Here is a 15663-nt window from a genome sequence, read left to right as displayed (position 1 = left end):
GCATATCTTTATTTGAAGTGATTTTGGGAAAATTTCACTTTGGATGGTTCTAATCCTCATATTAACAGAGGTTTCTCTTCAGTGGCTGTGACTGGATTTCAAATTGGTCTTTCAGTCTTCTTTGCTGGTGAACATGAAATGGTAGCACTGCAAAGAGCCACTGTTTGTCTCAGACCAGATGAGATTATTGCAGCTTTATTTTCAGTCAGTTATCCACTTTAAATAGAAGTGAGCAACCACATGGCTTAGCCAGGCCCATCACTCAAGTCTCGCATAGGCAAAAAGATTGATTTGAAATGTAATTGGATTGTACACAGGCCATTACTAACCTCAGTTAAAAACTTGTCTTTAGAGTGCAGTCAGGGAAGCTCATTCTGAAGCCTGTCTTTAAAGCAGGATCAAAATTTAAATGCCAGTCATTGGGGTGCACCAACAATGAGAGAAAGTTTAGGACTGCAACTATGAAAAGCATATCTAAACAGCTGGGCAGCAAAATGTCAAGAAGTTAAATGCAGCTCTCTCTGCATGAAAGGCATGCTATTACTCTCTGGCCTTCACTACCTGACAGCAGTGTACCAAGAAAATTTTCTTCTCTGATAAGACATGTTTGTCACAAACATGTTGGTTTGAACTACAAGGGACCCTTCAGAATTGTCTTAAAGTTCTAGCATTGGCTTGTCAGATGCTTCTGTGTGAAAGGAATTCCTTTACTCTGGGATAATTGGCAATTGCAAATTTGTTTCTTTCCATAAAATAAGGCACCTGAAAAATGATTATTATGCCCAGTGTTTTGCAGAAAGGGCTTTCCTTCCTCAGGGGCCGAAACTGAAATACCATTAATGGTTTTTAACACTCCAAAAACTGTAAACATGTATTAAAAGTTACAACAATGTACTAAAATGTGGGTGGAATCAGTCTTGCGAAAGGGAAGAATTTTAAATTCAACCTATGGGTGCATTTCTATATATTATAGTTAAAGCCAAAACGTTTATCTAACATAACAGCCCTCACCCTATTCTTTAATGGTTATGTGTTATAAGTGTTGTAACTTGTAGATGAATTTCAGGATATTGTTTGTTGTAACCATTTATACATGTTTACAGATTTAGAAGTATTTAAAACATATAATAATGCTTTCAATGATATTCCAATTACAGCCCCTCTGGAAAGAAAGTCCCTTCAAAATGTTTTGGGTATAATAATAGTTTTTCAGGCACCAAATGAGATTTTTTTTCTTCTGACATATGTCTTTTGTTGTTTCCTTCCTTTTCTCCGTATAAAAATCACCACTGATGTGTTCAAGTCCTTTACTCAAAATCTTGAGTCAAGTCTCAAATCTTTACTTTCAAGTCCAAGTTGAGTCTCAAGTCATTCCAAGAAATTTTCAAGTCAAGTCTCTTCTCAAGTCTCCCCCTCCCCTGCCCCACCCTCCTACCACCCTCCTTGTACAGAAAGAGCTGAAGCCTTCCATTCCCTTCCTCCATTGCAACCCCCTCCTCTGTATCCTGCCTCCACCCTGTTGAAACTCACTCCTTCCCACTGCCTTTGTTGTGTTCATGCCTGCCTTCCATCCCAGCACAGATGCCTTCTGCTGAGATCGCCGGAGACTGCTTCATGTCGGATGTGGGCAGTAAAACCTGGAGCGACTCAGTGGTAAAAAATCTCTCAGAAATCTCGAGTTGAGTCACTTGCTCATTGCTCCCAGGTTCAGCCTGAGTCAGTTGCTGATGTGAACTTGGGAGCAAGTCACTCGACTTGGGTCCCTAGTACTGAAAATCACATCTCCCAATTTGTACTATATGCATTTTCAGAAGCTGTCTCTAGTTTTTCACATTGAACAGCAATGGTTGCAGCACAACAAAGTGTTGTTCAAAAGTAGCCTGCCATCATAATGAAAATAACAGTACATTAACTGCAGTTGTATGTTTCATGGTTTCTTTTCAGTGGGAGCCCTTTGAGTTTGCTGAACTATAGTTGCTGGTATGACTATTTTATCATTAATCCAACATGAGCTGGATTAGTAGAGACTGCAGAGAATATAGGACTGATACCATGCTATGAAAAACAGCTGTTGACATTCGATGAATAATAAAGTGGGGATGGGAGAGACATAAAATGCTTGAGAGATTTTACACTGGTAAATAGGGTTTACATCAAAAGCTTTGGCACAAGGAAAGTGCCCTATGTGATCTCTGCCATAGTCTCTATTCTCAAAATCTACATTTCTTTTTTAAGGGGGAAGGGGTGTCTGAAGAGCAAACAAATTATTTGTTTTTTTTATTTTAATCTTAAGGGAAGGGAGCAATGTTATAAAAGCTGATCATACAACAGCATATAAATACATTTGCGTTTGTGTGCTATGGAATATCCTGTAACAAGGTTGGTAGTTTCAACAGACAAAACAATTCTTGAGCTGTAAGAACCTCCAGACTCAGAAATGCAAGTCAGGCACAATGTAGGATTCTTGAAAAAGTGTGGCAAAATAGTTATCCAATTTGGCCTCTCAAACAGTTTGCTTACATCACTAAAACACACACGATGAACACATGCACACAAAACCCCAGCTGTTGCTTACATTTTGACTGAGTAGCTGGCAGCCAGTCTGCAGGAGAGATACGAAGTTTTACCCTTTGCAAGTTGCTGTTCATAACATGTGTAGATTCTATAAAGATTGTCAGGCTTGAAAAAAAAATACAAGACTCAAACCACATAAACAGCCAAAACCCAGAACCTTAGAAGGCTTTAGATTTAAATGCATGACACTGAATGTGAAAGGAGTACATACTCATTGTGGCTTGGTGCTAAGAAAAAGGGTAAAAGTGGAAGGATGTGGAAAAGGGCTCTCTGTCAGATTCCTAATAGAGAGTTCTCTTCTTTAAACCCCTCTTGATAGTTCTTAGCCAGTGTTGCTAGAATTAGCTGAATCTGCAAAGATGAAAGAAATAAACCACTTCTTAGAACACTTTTCTCTATGAAAAGGCAACAATATTCAATAAACCAAGAAAGCAAAGAAGGCCTATACATTCAAATGTAAATTACATATCACCAGAGGGTAATCTCAACAATAGTTTAGCCTAATTCATAAATTTTTGTAGTTTGCAAATATTCTGCTATAATTCTATGTAGAGAAAAAGAATCCTCTATCTTATTAGCTCTCTCAGCTTCACTCAGTGATAGTGTGAGCTTGTGTATCTTCAGCCTGCAAGCAGAACATGTATGTGTTCAGATTTGTTCTTCAAAATTCCAAGTCAAGAATGTGTACAAGGCTTTTTTTTTGTTGTTGTTAGTCGCGAAGCCGTGTCCGACCCATCACAACCCCATGGACAACATTCCTCCAGGCCCTCCTGTCCTCTACCATTTCCTGGAGTCCACTCAAGCTCACGCCAACTGCTTCAGTGACTCCATCCAGCCACCTCATCCTCTGCCACCCCCTTCTTCTTTTGCCATCTATTGTTCCCACCATTAGGCTCTTCTCCAGGGAGTCTTTCCTTAACATTAGGTGCCTAAAGTATTTGAGTTTCATCTGCACTATCTGTTACAGCTCAATCCCAGACATCTTTGTAAATGAAGGATGCGTTCCGGAAATATGACCTCGCCCCCAAATGGAAGAAGGAAGGAAGTTCCGCTTGGCATATCAGTGGTGAGGTGAAATTTCCAGGGAGGTACCCAAGTTAGTTTGTTGCAGCAAAAAGAGCACTTTAAAGACTGACCAATTTATTTTGGCATAATCTTTCCTGGGTATGTGTTCATTTCCTAAGATGCATAACCTCAAATGGGCAAATTTATATGAGTTTGTGTGGTGGGGGGAAATGCAAAAAATATTGTCAGAGGGAACTGAAATGCAAAAAGTTCAGTGATGATCACTTCAGTGCTTACCATTTAGTTATTGAGTTATTGAATGGGCTGAGGTCTCTCTTTAAGAAGGGAGCTGACAGTCCTCAGGTAGATCTAACAGCTCATACACAAATGGATTCTTGTATTGCCTGAAGTGTCCAATCCTGCCTAATCTTAGAAGCTAAATAGGGTTGGGCTGGGTTGAAATCTGGATAGGTGACTTGAATCCTGCATTGAGCAGGTGGTTGGACCCTCTAGCTAGTTAGCCTGAGTCTTCAAAAGCTAATCTCTGCAAAGCAGATAATGCAATTCCAAAAATCTCAGATTTAGTTTGCAGCTGTGAAACTCTAGCTTATACAACATCTATGTAGATTTGCAGGTATTTTATCAACAGATTCTTCCAAAATTCCCCTGTATAGTTGAATAATTTTTAAATCTTCAGCCAGAGCTCAAGTAGCACCATAACATCCCTTTCAGATTCTACTAGTAAAGCCATTTCTGCCTCAGTGAGATGAGGGGAGAGCTCTGTCCAAGCTTCCCCCTTGTTGCCAAAGAAAACAAACAGCATTTCATTGGGAAAGAAAGCTAATAATTTCCCACAAGCAAAAGCTAGAAAATTAGGCAATTCCCAGAATAATGAGGTAGAAGATGCAGGAACAAGCCAAAACACATCCAACTTCCATCTTTACTAGGTAATTCCTTCAAAATTTACTAAGGAGATAGTAGATGAAGACTGCAAATTCTCCAAATCTTGAGCATTAGCTACAAAAGGAATTTTCAGTATTTTGCTTTTCTTTTTGTCTTATATTCAAGAATGCAATTGAGTCTTAAAATGTTCAAGGCACCATCAGTGGGAAAAAACATTTTCGTGCCATGAATCTGCCAATGGTAAGGAAGACTGCTAAAGCAGTCCAAGGCTTTAAAAAGGTGCAAGATCTCTCTCTCCCTGTCTCTCTCTCTCTCTCTTAGTGGAGAGTTGTTAATATGGAATTCCTCCCTTTTTCTACTGGCTGATTTTGTGATGTTTGCATTTTGGAACTGGGATTTCATTTGTATGCATCTATATGTGCATTTGTGCACGTATTTATATACTGGGGCACTGGGAATAGAGTACCATGCTTAGCTAGATTTAAAGTCATTTGTTGGCAGAGGGATCTAGAATGAGAGCATTGTGTTCTGCCAGGATATGCTACCAGTGGGTCTGAAAGCACTATTTTTACTTCTTTCACAGCTTTTGTTGCTTTCCTTATGGGCTTCCTGCTCTTGCTCACTTGCTCTATAATTGTGGGGACTAGGACCTGGCAGATTTTATGGATTCCTTTTACATTCTTCTCTTGATTTATTAGCCAATTTATTTTTCTGGCATCTTAAGTACAATCTCAGGAATTTTGAATATACAGTGGTGATAATTGTTTGTAATTTGTTTTGTTAAAATGGAAATAAGGAGGAGGAGGCAGCAGGTTGCCTTCAAATTAACATAGTGTATTTTTTGGTTGTTTTTTTCTGGGGCAAAGCTCTGAATACATTGCAAACAGAATGTTAATGATGGGAGGGAAGCAGGCTGGACCAGCTATAGGATATCTGGCATTCCCAGTCCTCTTCCCTCCCAGCTGATTGACATTAACAAATATTTGCATTAGAAAGTGAAGACCTTTCCCCACTTAATTTTTTTAAAATTAAAGCTGATGTAAATGACTATTGCTTTTTGATATGCTTCATAGTATGCTTCTTCTTTTTTCCTTTTCCTTCTGTGGCTTCCTCCCTCCCCTTTTTGGTTGTTCTTGGTCATTATATTTACAAATAAAAAAACCTCTTGTGTACAGTCAAGCTTTACACAGCATTGCCATGGAGTGTACCTCCTCAATATGAATGCTATTTGACTGCAGCACTATTTACATATTTGCTCTACTATCCATATATGTACTGGACAAGTGAGGTTGACACAACATGTATCTTAGTGCTTTAGTCTACAAAAGTGTGTGCTACAAAACTTCTTCCACTGGAGATTCCTGGATATAATCACAGTTGACAATATGGACCAACTAGTTCTAGGATTCCATTTGCTGCTGACACATGTGTTTCCTCCTTCATTGACTATGCAAAATTCAACCTGAATATACTTGCCAGAGGTAGGACAAGAAGGGAAAATAATCCAACCCTCTGCTCTGCTGACTAATCTAGTCACTGACCACTGTTGCTGCTCTTGCAATAACAAGTCCATGCTGGCTGTTAAGGTGAAGGAATGAAACACAGTGGGTGACTCATTTCAGTGAAGAAGCAGGTAACATATGGAACTACTTAGTGTAGAAATGAAGACAGGGACAGCTTCTACTCCAGTTATTCTTGCATCATATAGTATGACTGTATTGAGCTTTTGGTTCTGTGCAGATAAAGAAGCATAAAAAGTGCAGTCCTACATGGTTCAACTCAAATGTAAACCTCATTATTTCAGTGTAGCTTATCAGGAAAATGACTATAAAGGTACATCCTGCATGCATGAAAGTAGCTACATAGTTGGGGAAAAGCAGGATAAATAACATGAGAACTTTATCTTCCTCTCTCCCAGTGTGAGGAAGGAAACTCATTAATTCCAATGGGCCATTTTCCTACTAGGCAAAACAGTTTTGATGGAGGTAGGAAAATTTCAATGGAATTTTAGCAGGGGGAAAAGAGCTAAAGTAACCCTAGCCAGATTGCTGATCATGCTCTCTTCCCATCCATAGCTACTACTGAAAGAACAAAAATCAGGTATATTGAAAGTTTAAACTCAAACCTAGTTTAGTCCTGAAGCTCCTAAACTGGTGAAAGCTGAAGGCTCACAGAGATCTCAAGTAAAAATGACATCATTGACATCAGCATCATCGATTTAATTTCTATATTGTCCGATAGCCAAAGCTCTCTGGGTGGTTTACAACATTATATAAAACAAAACAAGCAACAAAACATAAAACTTTGCTGGCAAGTTTCCTAACTGGGAAACCTAATGCCAGGCACTGGTTTTGCTACAGTGAAACAGTATTTCTTCCAGGCCCTCAAAAATGAAAAAGTTCGTAAGTCACAGCATCCTTAAATAGTATTGCAACTATCACTCAAAAAGGACTATTTTCTACATCTCAAATGCAGTATTAGGTTTTTAATACAGTTCATCACACACACAGCCTTATTTATACTGCATGTGGAGAGAAATGCCTTTTCTTCAGCAGTTTGTCTCTAAAAAAATCCATATATGAAGAAAGAATAGAATACATATTTGCTAAGTAATTGATAGGGTTTCTGTATCTTCCCTCAAAGTGCTAAATGTATAAATTAATTCCACTGTATGGGTTAGTGTTGATAAATATAAATTTTTCCTGATGCCCATACAACAAGTGTCAGTTACTTAGGGTTCTATTGGAGAAACATAATAGAGTAGAAAATATAAAATAAACCTCTGAAGAAGGCCAATATGTGTAAAGAAAAGCCTGGAGACATGATTTGACACCAGATGCCCTAAAAGGAAGTGTAGGTCAAGATAACCATGTACGATAAGTAACTGAATGTTTCCTGCTATGACATTTTCTGTTACAAATAATTACAAAAGGCTAAACACATAAATTTGTTGTGCATGATGACTGTGGCAGCTGGTCCTGACTGGAGATGGGCCCACCTTTTACTTTACTGTGCACCTACAATAAAGAGTTGTTTTAAATATAAAACTACTTGCAGGTGCTGCCTGTCTCTCCCACTGTCAGACAATGAACAAGAGGGACTTTTTTTGGCCCTCATCAGTGTGTAACTATGGCAACACTGTTTCAGTGGGAATGGGCTGGTAGCTGTGCTTAATGGTTCACCTGAACAGTTGACCCAGGTTTGCATGTAATGACAATCCATGAGGTTACCCATGGATTTTTGGGCATGAATGGAAGCAAGCAAGTCAACACCCTCTGGCATACTCACTTCTGTTTTCAGTAAATAGTGTACAGTCAATAGAGAACCGGTATGGTTTAGTGGCTGCAACTGCTAAACTGGTGCTCAGGAGATCTGGGTTTTAGTCCCCACTAAAGCATGAAGTCCACTGGATTACTTTGGTCCAGTCAGTGCCTCTCAGCCTAAGCTACAATGCAGAGTTGTTGGAAGGCAAAGAACCTTGTATGCCACCTTGAGTTCCTTCCAAAAGAAGAAAAGTGGGATACTAATGCAATATAATAATAACCACCCATAGACTGTGAGCATTACGTCTCAGCTCTGACAGTCTGGGCTGTTTAGGGATTAAATGGTTCACAGTTAACCTACAACAAGCTGTATGATTAAACTTAAACAAACCAGAATGTCTGAGTTCAGACATGCCACTCATAATCTATGAATGGAATAATCATAGGATGTTTACTGAAAGTGGAAGCACACTGGAAATAGCATGCATGAATGCTCCTGCTCACTCCAGACAATTCATGGACTCACTACCCATAAAATTGTGCTAAATGCAAACCAAGTCAATATTTCACTAGTTGCACTTCTTAAAACTGAATGCAGATAAGCAACTGGAAATAACAGAATGGTTAGAAGAAGTGCAGGATTTATACATAAACTACAGGACTGAGAGCTTCATAAGATGTGTATCAAATCCATCAACCTAAATGGACATGCCAACAACATGCAAATTTGGCCTTTTTTGGCTATAGCACTGCATATATTTTCAGAACATGTTGGATAAGGTAATACTGGAAATAACTTTTAGTCTTTCTAAATGGATGAAACATTCACAGCACTCCTTGTAGCTAATAGCAACCTACTGAATCAAATTGAAGTCAGTTTCATACACCATGAAAAGTATTCGCTGACTTAATGCATAGTAGAGCTATCTAATATCTTGGAAGAGAGAGGGTGTGTAGTGATTACTGTACATAGGAATGTACAGATTTTGTGAGATATATCACAAACATATGTGGATACTCTATATAAACCTACTTTGATTTTCTTCTGTTCTAGGCTGTCTTGAGAGCTAGGGGGAAAGGAGGAAAGGATTAATATTTTCAGCCTTGCATAACAATGAACAGATACATAATTTTTCATTATTTTAGTGGAAAATGTGTTGAAATGGCCCAGAAAAAAGCACCACAGAGGTGGGGAAAATGCCTTAAATGTTGAAACTTCAAATATAGAAAAAACAGCAATTGTTCATAATGTCGGAAGATGCTGTAAACAACAAGTTGGTTAGTTTGTTGGCAATATGAAAAAGTTGGCTTCCTTTGCACATAGTCCTGTGTCTGGATCCTTTCCTGTACGCACTTCTATGGCTAGGGGTGGGGTGGAGCACTCTGCAGCGTCTTCAAAGGAAAGGAAGTACGTTCAGTACCTATAGAATTGGGTAGGTATCTGAAACCCTGGCCATTTAGCAAATAACGTCACTGGTAAAGTATGGGTTTCCCATGCAACACATAAATACAATGTACCGATAATTCAAAGTGTTTTTATGCATGTGCGGCATTTTCATGAATGAATGAATGAATGAATGAGTATGAATTATTCAGTTTCATAACAGTATGCATTTAAGGATTTTTATTTCCATATTGAAGATGGAGTGAAGCTGATCCATACATGTCTAAATACTATTCAGCAGAAGGAATCATAGGTATTTTGTTGATCTAGCCATTATAGGACAAGGAAGTCAACCAGTCATGTACAAAAGCATTCTCCAACCTGGTGGCCTCCAGAAGTTTTGAACTGCAAATCCAGCATTCTTGACATTGGCTATGCTGTCTCAAGGTGATAGGAGCTGAAGCACAAAATTTCTGGGGGACATCAGGTTTGGAAGGCAGGTGTTATGATTGTAATGTAACAATCATTATGTCAAATATTTTTACAGAAGATAACAATATTCCATCCTGAGATATTGTATTGTTAATATACAGACCACCCTTAAAAAGAATTGCTTTGCAGACCAAAACTCTTGTGGCAATGAACATTGCCTCGTAGTGCATGAATGGGCAAAGGAAAGCATGTGGTATGCTTTCCTCTGCCATACTCACATGGGGTTGTGGTATGCTTGAGTATGGCAGAGGAAAGCAGTGGTCTCAGCCTCATTCCTCCCACTTTCACACATGTAAATACATACAGTCTTCCCAATCATCCACTATTCTCAAACATACACAGCCTCCCTGCTTGTATGCTCTCCCATACACACACTCTTCCCACATCCTTTCCCCTTCCATATGCTCAACAGACAGATATACCTATTCCCTATCTTCTCCCATCACCTCAGGATGTGGGAATACTCAAGCTGTTGGGAGCTAGGGTCCTTCCCTTCATAAATTTAAAGCCACAGACTTTTCTTGCAAAATGTTTTTTTTTCAATTGACCAAAGCATTTTCCGGATGCACAAACACCCAGAATGGATCTCTGAGCATGCACAGAGTGATTAATTGAAGTCAATTTAGTATTCACTTCCAAGAACTCTCCTTACGAGCATGCTTAGGTCCCATCCCTTCAAAAGGGGCCTTCTGAAAATGGGTATGCCTTCTCTCTGCACTCTGATCCTCTAACTGGACCTCCCTCCTCTACTGATGCTGTATCATGGGGTCAAGAGTTATACCCAAACTATCTATGTCTGAGAAACTTCCCTGTTCCACGTTCCCTCCCACCAGCTGTACAGCTTGGATATTCTCAGAGGCTGCCTGCACACCTGGGGCATCTGGCCTTGAGATAAGCATCTCCACTTCTCATCTCCATGTCTGGAAATGGTCCACATTCAAAGCCCTGCCACTCTGTATCTCTTCCTGTGATTCTTTTTCTGGAGACCAGCCAGTGGCCCTTGAGAATGTGTGCTCACAGTAGCCATTTTCTCACACCCAACATATAGAATCATAACAACCTGGCAGGGAAACCAATCATATGATGCATGTTGGAGCAGCTTCAGCCTTTATACAGCTCAGTATGTGGCATTTGTTGCAATAAATATGCAAACTGCAAAGAGAAGAAGCAATGATTATGCCTCTGGGAGTTAACTGCAACGTGCTGGTAGAAATGTTTGGGGTGAGTGTTTCTATTTCACATTCTACATATTTAGAATACTAATGAACTCAGGCTGCTGAATAAAGAGTGTGATACAACTCCAGGTTTCTTATATAAATAGTAAGAAAGAAATAATTTTCTGCCTCTTACGCGATCTCTTGAGGCTTGGTTGTAGTTTAATCTCATGAGTTCCGCAAATCTTTGTTCATAGAGGTGAAGCAGCAGTACAAGGTAGAGACCCGAATTCATCAGTTCATCCTGGGCCTATATGCAGAGAGATGCATTGACCAGGTTCATAAATGTTTAACCATGGGTAACCTATCCAGGATTTGTTTGGTTTCACATAGCAAATTGCAGTTGTTTCCTTAGGCTGTTTCCATCCCTCCATGTATCTTAACTGTTAATTGTATTGTGTTGTATTAATTGCATTTTTTTAATTGCTCTTGTTTACTGTCTATATAGCCTGGTGAAACAATCAATGAATAACCCACGGTTACGGGAACAAACCTAATGACAGCCCAGGGTTTAAATAATCCAGATTTCACAGCTAAACAAACCATGGGTTCTTTTTTTGGGTTGATGTTAATAAAAAAATGGGTTTGCACATCACAAGAAGGGGTGACTATCATGGCATATACCTGCAATAAATGTAAACTGGTTGAACTATAAGAAGTGAGAGTACGTGAGCAGCATTTATCCATCCTCCAAGGAATAAGAGAAAGTGAAGAGTTCTTGGACAGAACGGTGGAACTGCAACAACAAGAATCCCCAGAGATGGAAGAGCAACAGCAGCTTGAAGATGGAGAATGCTGAATTAAGGAAAGCCAGTAAAAAGGAAACTCCCCGGAGAAGGGTAAGAGCCAGGAGCAGAAGAATCAGAAGACACTCTGGCACAGTGGAACCACTAGAGCTAAGAAACCACTTTCAAGCACTAGAAGATGAGATCAGTGGGAAGCCTGCAGAGGAACAGGGAGCACAAGGCAGAAAGGTAGTTGCCCAAGAAAAAAAGACTATTCATTGGGGGCGATTCCTTGCTGCATGGGACTGAAGCTGAAATTTGTTGCAATGGCCCAAGAACTTGTCCAATATGTGTTTGGCCACAGCAAGAATAATTTTAAACTGAGTCTTACTGGGGAGGGAGAAGTGGATGAAGGCATATGCAGCAAAGCACAGAAAAGAGCTCTACTCATGCTGCAAAATACTCCTCTCAATACTGTAAGAAAGAAGCCAGAGCATAAAGCACATGGACTTCAGTGTCTATACACTAATGACCAGAGTATGGGAAACAGGATGAACTTGAACTCTTAATACATGAAGGCAAATATAGTTTGGTAGGTATTACTGAAACCTGATGGGATGACTCCCATGACTGAAATATAGCAACTGAAGGATCTAATTTGTTCAAAAAGAGCAGAAGAATCAGGAAAGGAGGTGGAGTTGCATTACATGTTAAAAAATACATACCCAGCTATCCGTGACTTGATACCAACAGGTCTAGTGGGCAAAGTGGCAACTATGGGAGAAAGTGAGCATACCATACCTGAATCCTTGATTCTAAAGGAAGCAAAACCCAAATGTAGTCAAACATGTACCCCAGATTTTAGGAAATCCAAGGGCTAATGTGGTCTCTATCTTCAAGAAAGGAAAAAAAGAAGAATCTGGGAACTACAGGCCAGTTAGTCTGAATCAATCCCTAGGAAAATCTTGGAGCAGATTATAAAGCAGTCAGTCTGCAAACACCTTGAAAACCACCCAGTGATGACTAGAAGCCAACATGGATTTCTCAAGAACAAATCCTACCAAACTGGGCAACCTCCTTGATGGGGTGTGGGAATGCTGTGGACTTAATATATCTTGACTTCAGCAAAGCTTTTGACAAAGTGCCCCACAATATCCTGATTAGCAAACTATCTAAAAGGGGGCTAGAGATCATCTATCAGGTGAATCCACAGTTGGCCACTGAATTGGACTCAAAGAGTATTCATCAATGGCACCTTCTCAAACTGGGGAGAGGTAACAAGTGGGGTACTGCAGCGTTTGGTCCTGGGACCAGTGCTCTTTAACATTTTTATTAATTATTTGGATGAACAGGTGCAGGAGATGATTATCAAATTAGCAGGGGATGTTGATCAAATTTTCAGATGACACAGAATTGGGTGGAACAGCTAATATCTGGAAGACAGATTTCAGGTGATCTTGATAGGTCGGAGCACTGGGCTGAAAACAACAGAATGAAATTCAAGAGAGAGAAATGCCAAGTTCTACATCTAGGAAAAAGAAACCAAATGCATTGTTACAAGATGGGGGACTGAGCACAGAGTTGGACCTGATGGTCCTCTGACCCCTTCCAATTCTACTACTATTATATGATTCTTGGCATGGTTGAGATCCACTACTTGCTAGTGTTATCTCTGTCTAGCAAACCAGGTGATGTGTCACTCTTCTGTTTCTACATTTAATTGGAATGATGTGTAATTTCTAGACAATGAGCATGGATGATTTAAAACTGTTAAAAACCTTCTGAGGGTACCTATTTAGTTTCTTACCCGAGACTGCTGATGATTCCTATAATAGTCATTCACATTAAAATCATCCAGATCTATAGTAAGGCTCCGTTTACAGAGTTCACATGTTTTCACAGCACCAAGCTCAGCACCTGAAGAACATAAATTCTGTGTAGTACAGATTTTCTGTAGGTTAAAAATGTTCATATTCACTAACACTCCAGTTATCTGCTTTATTCAAGGGTATTGTATCCATGCAATAGTGTTTTGTGCAGAATTTAGTCTCTTGCTTTTCATATTAGAGATAGGTAGTTAAATCTCAAATTACATGATTGATACCTGAAACTTATCAGAAGGGCTTAGCATAACTTCTAGTACCTGTTAGAAAATGCTGTGATATTTACCCCCAGTATACAACTGGGATGATGACTGGGACCTTCCTACAATTCACATAACCTGTAGAAAGAACCTAATCTTTATACTTATTGTGGTACAGAAGTTTAGGCCTCACTGATCAAACTTCTGTGTCCAGCATACTAAGATGCAGACAGAAATACCCTCATATTGACCTGCGTGTAGAGGGTATTCATGCCTGTGGGAGAAGGTATGTGTCTTTTTCTGGGCATGTACTGGAGCCCTTACCAGTGATGTAGTGATAAATTCTGAGGTTCTAGTTATCTTCATGTCAAAATTCAAGCAGTTGCGTTCACACATACAAACAAACCAGTTTTAGCAATTTTATCTTCACCAGGAACAGGTCTTTTGAGAAGTTAATGGATCTTAATAGCCCATTTAATACCAAGCCACCCCAAATACATCATACTTAAAGAGGGAACAATATATTGTTGCTAGAAAAATTAATTTTCCCCACTGACTATGAGAATTGCAGCTAAATTAACCCCCCTCCCCCCCCGAGTATTCTGAGGTTGGTGGCAGCAGATGAAAATAGTGTTCCTGCTAATAAAAAGTATCAGTGCTTTGCCTCTGCAAACCCTTCCTCCACTGCATCACTAGCCTTTAAACTATCTCCTGATGCTGGGCAAAAGTACAGAGAAGGGAGAGAAAGAAAAACAAGGAACTCCCTTCTACCTGTTATTTGCTTCCCATAAGTAGCACGTCAGAGGAAAGGAGTGTCTGCTGGATATTGAAAAGTCAGTAGGAATGGCTTGGTGGTTGGTGGGGACATGCCCACACAAGTATTTGGTTTGGCTTCAGGAATGTCTCTGATTTTTCTTCCATATGCAGAACTGGGTATTTGGAAAACCCTCATGCCCCAAGTCAAATCGAGAAGGGGCCTGAAAAAATTGTCTATTCTTAGTCTCAGTAGCCCCATCTCCTTCCATGAGTAAGACCTACAGAGAAAATCATTGGGTGAAAAAAGAGTCACTTCTTGCAGGTATACCAACATTTCTTTAAAAAAAACCTTCATAAAAACACAATGTTCTCAGCCAGGTATGGCGACGAAGGGCTACGGCACCGCCGAGAGCCCTAGAGTCACAATCGACGTGCTGTCTCGCTGTGTTAAATTGTTGCTTTGAGAGCTGCATTGCCTCCCTGATGAGAATGCAGGCCAGCTCCCTTTGCTGGTCTGGGAGGAATGCAGCAAGGGACTTGATCTTCTGCCATAAGAAATATTGATAACATCGTGGCCTCGTAATTGGAGATGCGAAGACCGAGTCCCATTGTGGTGTAGATCTGGCGAGACATCATGTCAATCTTGCGAGCCTCCTTATCAGCTGGGGTGGAATGTTCTCTGGACTGTCTGCCCTGAGTAGACTCGATGATGATCGAGTTCGGCTGAGGATGTTTCAGCAAGAAAGAGATGTCATGTTCTTGAACCTTGTAAATTGCCTCTAAACATCTCAAAGTGGGATGGGGGTGGTTCAGAAGCTGCCAGGTGTTGGTCACCTGCCGAAGGGTGGTGATCAATGGTAAGGCAATGGGTGATGAGTCTTCTCTATGAACCATGCCATAAATATTGTCCTGATTAGCGTCAATGCGCTGTTGGATATCAATCTCCAGTGATTTAGTCATCCATGCAAGCAGCTCGGAGAAACGACCCTGGGAATCGCCTGGAAACCGGAACCTTGTGTGGAAATAACAGCGTCAGGAGAGGTGGAGAATTGTTGAGAGTTTTCTGAATCCAAGTCGGATTCATACAGTGGACTGGATGAGGACCCATTGGGAGCCGTTTGTGGACAGGTGAGCAACACAGCTGATGTTGATGGGGCATCCCTTGACACCGAATGAGGGGTTGAATGATGTGGATGCGTTGGTGGTGATGGGTAGTATCCGTATTGGGGGTGGGGGTAGAAATCCCATGGATAAGGTTGCTCCA

The 15663-nt window shown here is 40.2% G+C and overlaps 1 protein-coding gene across 3 annotated transcripts in view; it reads right to left on the bottom strand.

The window, feature by feature from the left end:
- Positions 1-2264: 2264 nt before the first annotated feature.
- Positions 2265-15663, bottom strand: part of MARCHF10 (membrane associated ring-CH-type finger 10) — a 56512-nt gene continuing 43113 nt past the window's right edge. The window contains exons 8-13 of one of the 3 annotated variants that reach the window (XM_044447377.1): positions 13368-13477; positions 10972-11085; positions 8779-8812; positions 7755-7769; positions 3698-3705; positions 2265-2925 (exon numbers count right to left, since the gene is read on the bottom strand). In XM_044447377.1, the coding sequence (XP_044303312.1) occupies positions 2848-2925; positions 3698-3705; positions 7755-7769; positions 8779-8812; positions 10972-11085; positions 13368-13477 (359 nt within the window). In that variant the 3' untranslated portion in view covers positions 2265-2847. The remainder of the gene's footprint in view (positions 2926-3697; positions 3706-7754; positions 7770-8778; positions 8813-10971; positions 11086-13367; positions 13478-15663) is intronic. The other 2 variants (XM_044447376.1, XM_044447375.1) reach the window with 2 other exon arrangements.

This window comes from Varanus komodoensis, unplaced genomic scaffold (genome assembly GCF_004798865.1).
Source record: "Varanus komodoensis strain SLA01 unplaced genomic scaffold, ASM479886v1 scaffold51, whole genome shotgun sequence".
Classification (NCBI taxonomy): domain Eukaryota; kingdom Metazoa; phylum Chordata; class Lepidosauria; order Squamata; family Varanidae; genus Varanus; species Varanus komodoensis.
Note: the sequence above shows the minus strand (reverse complement) of the source record. Positions and strands in the feature narration are given on the sequence as shown.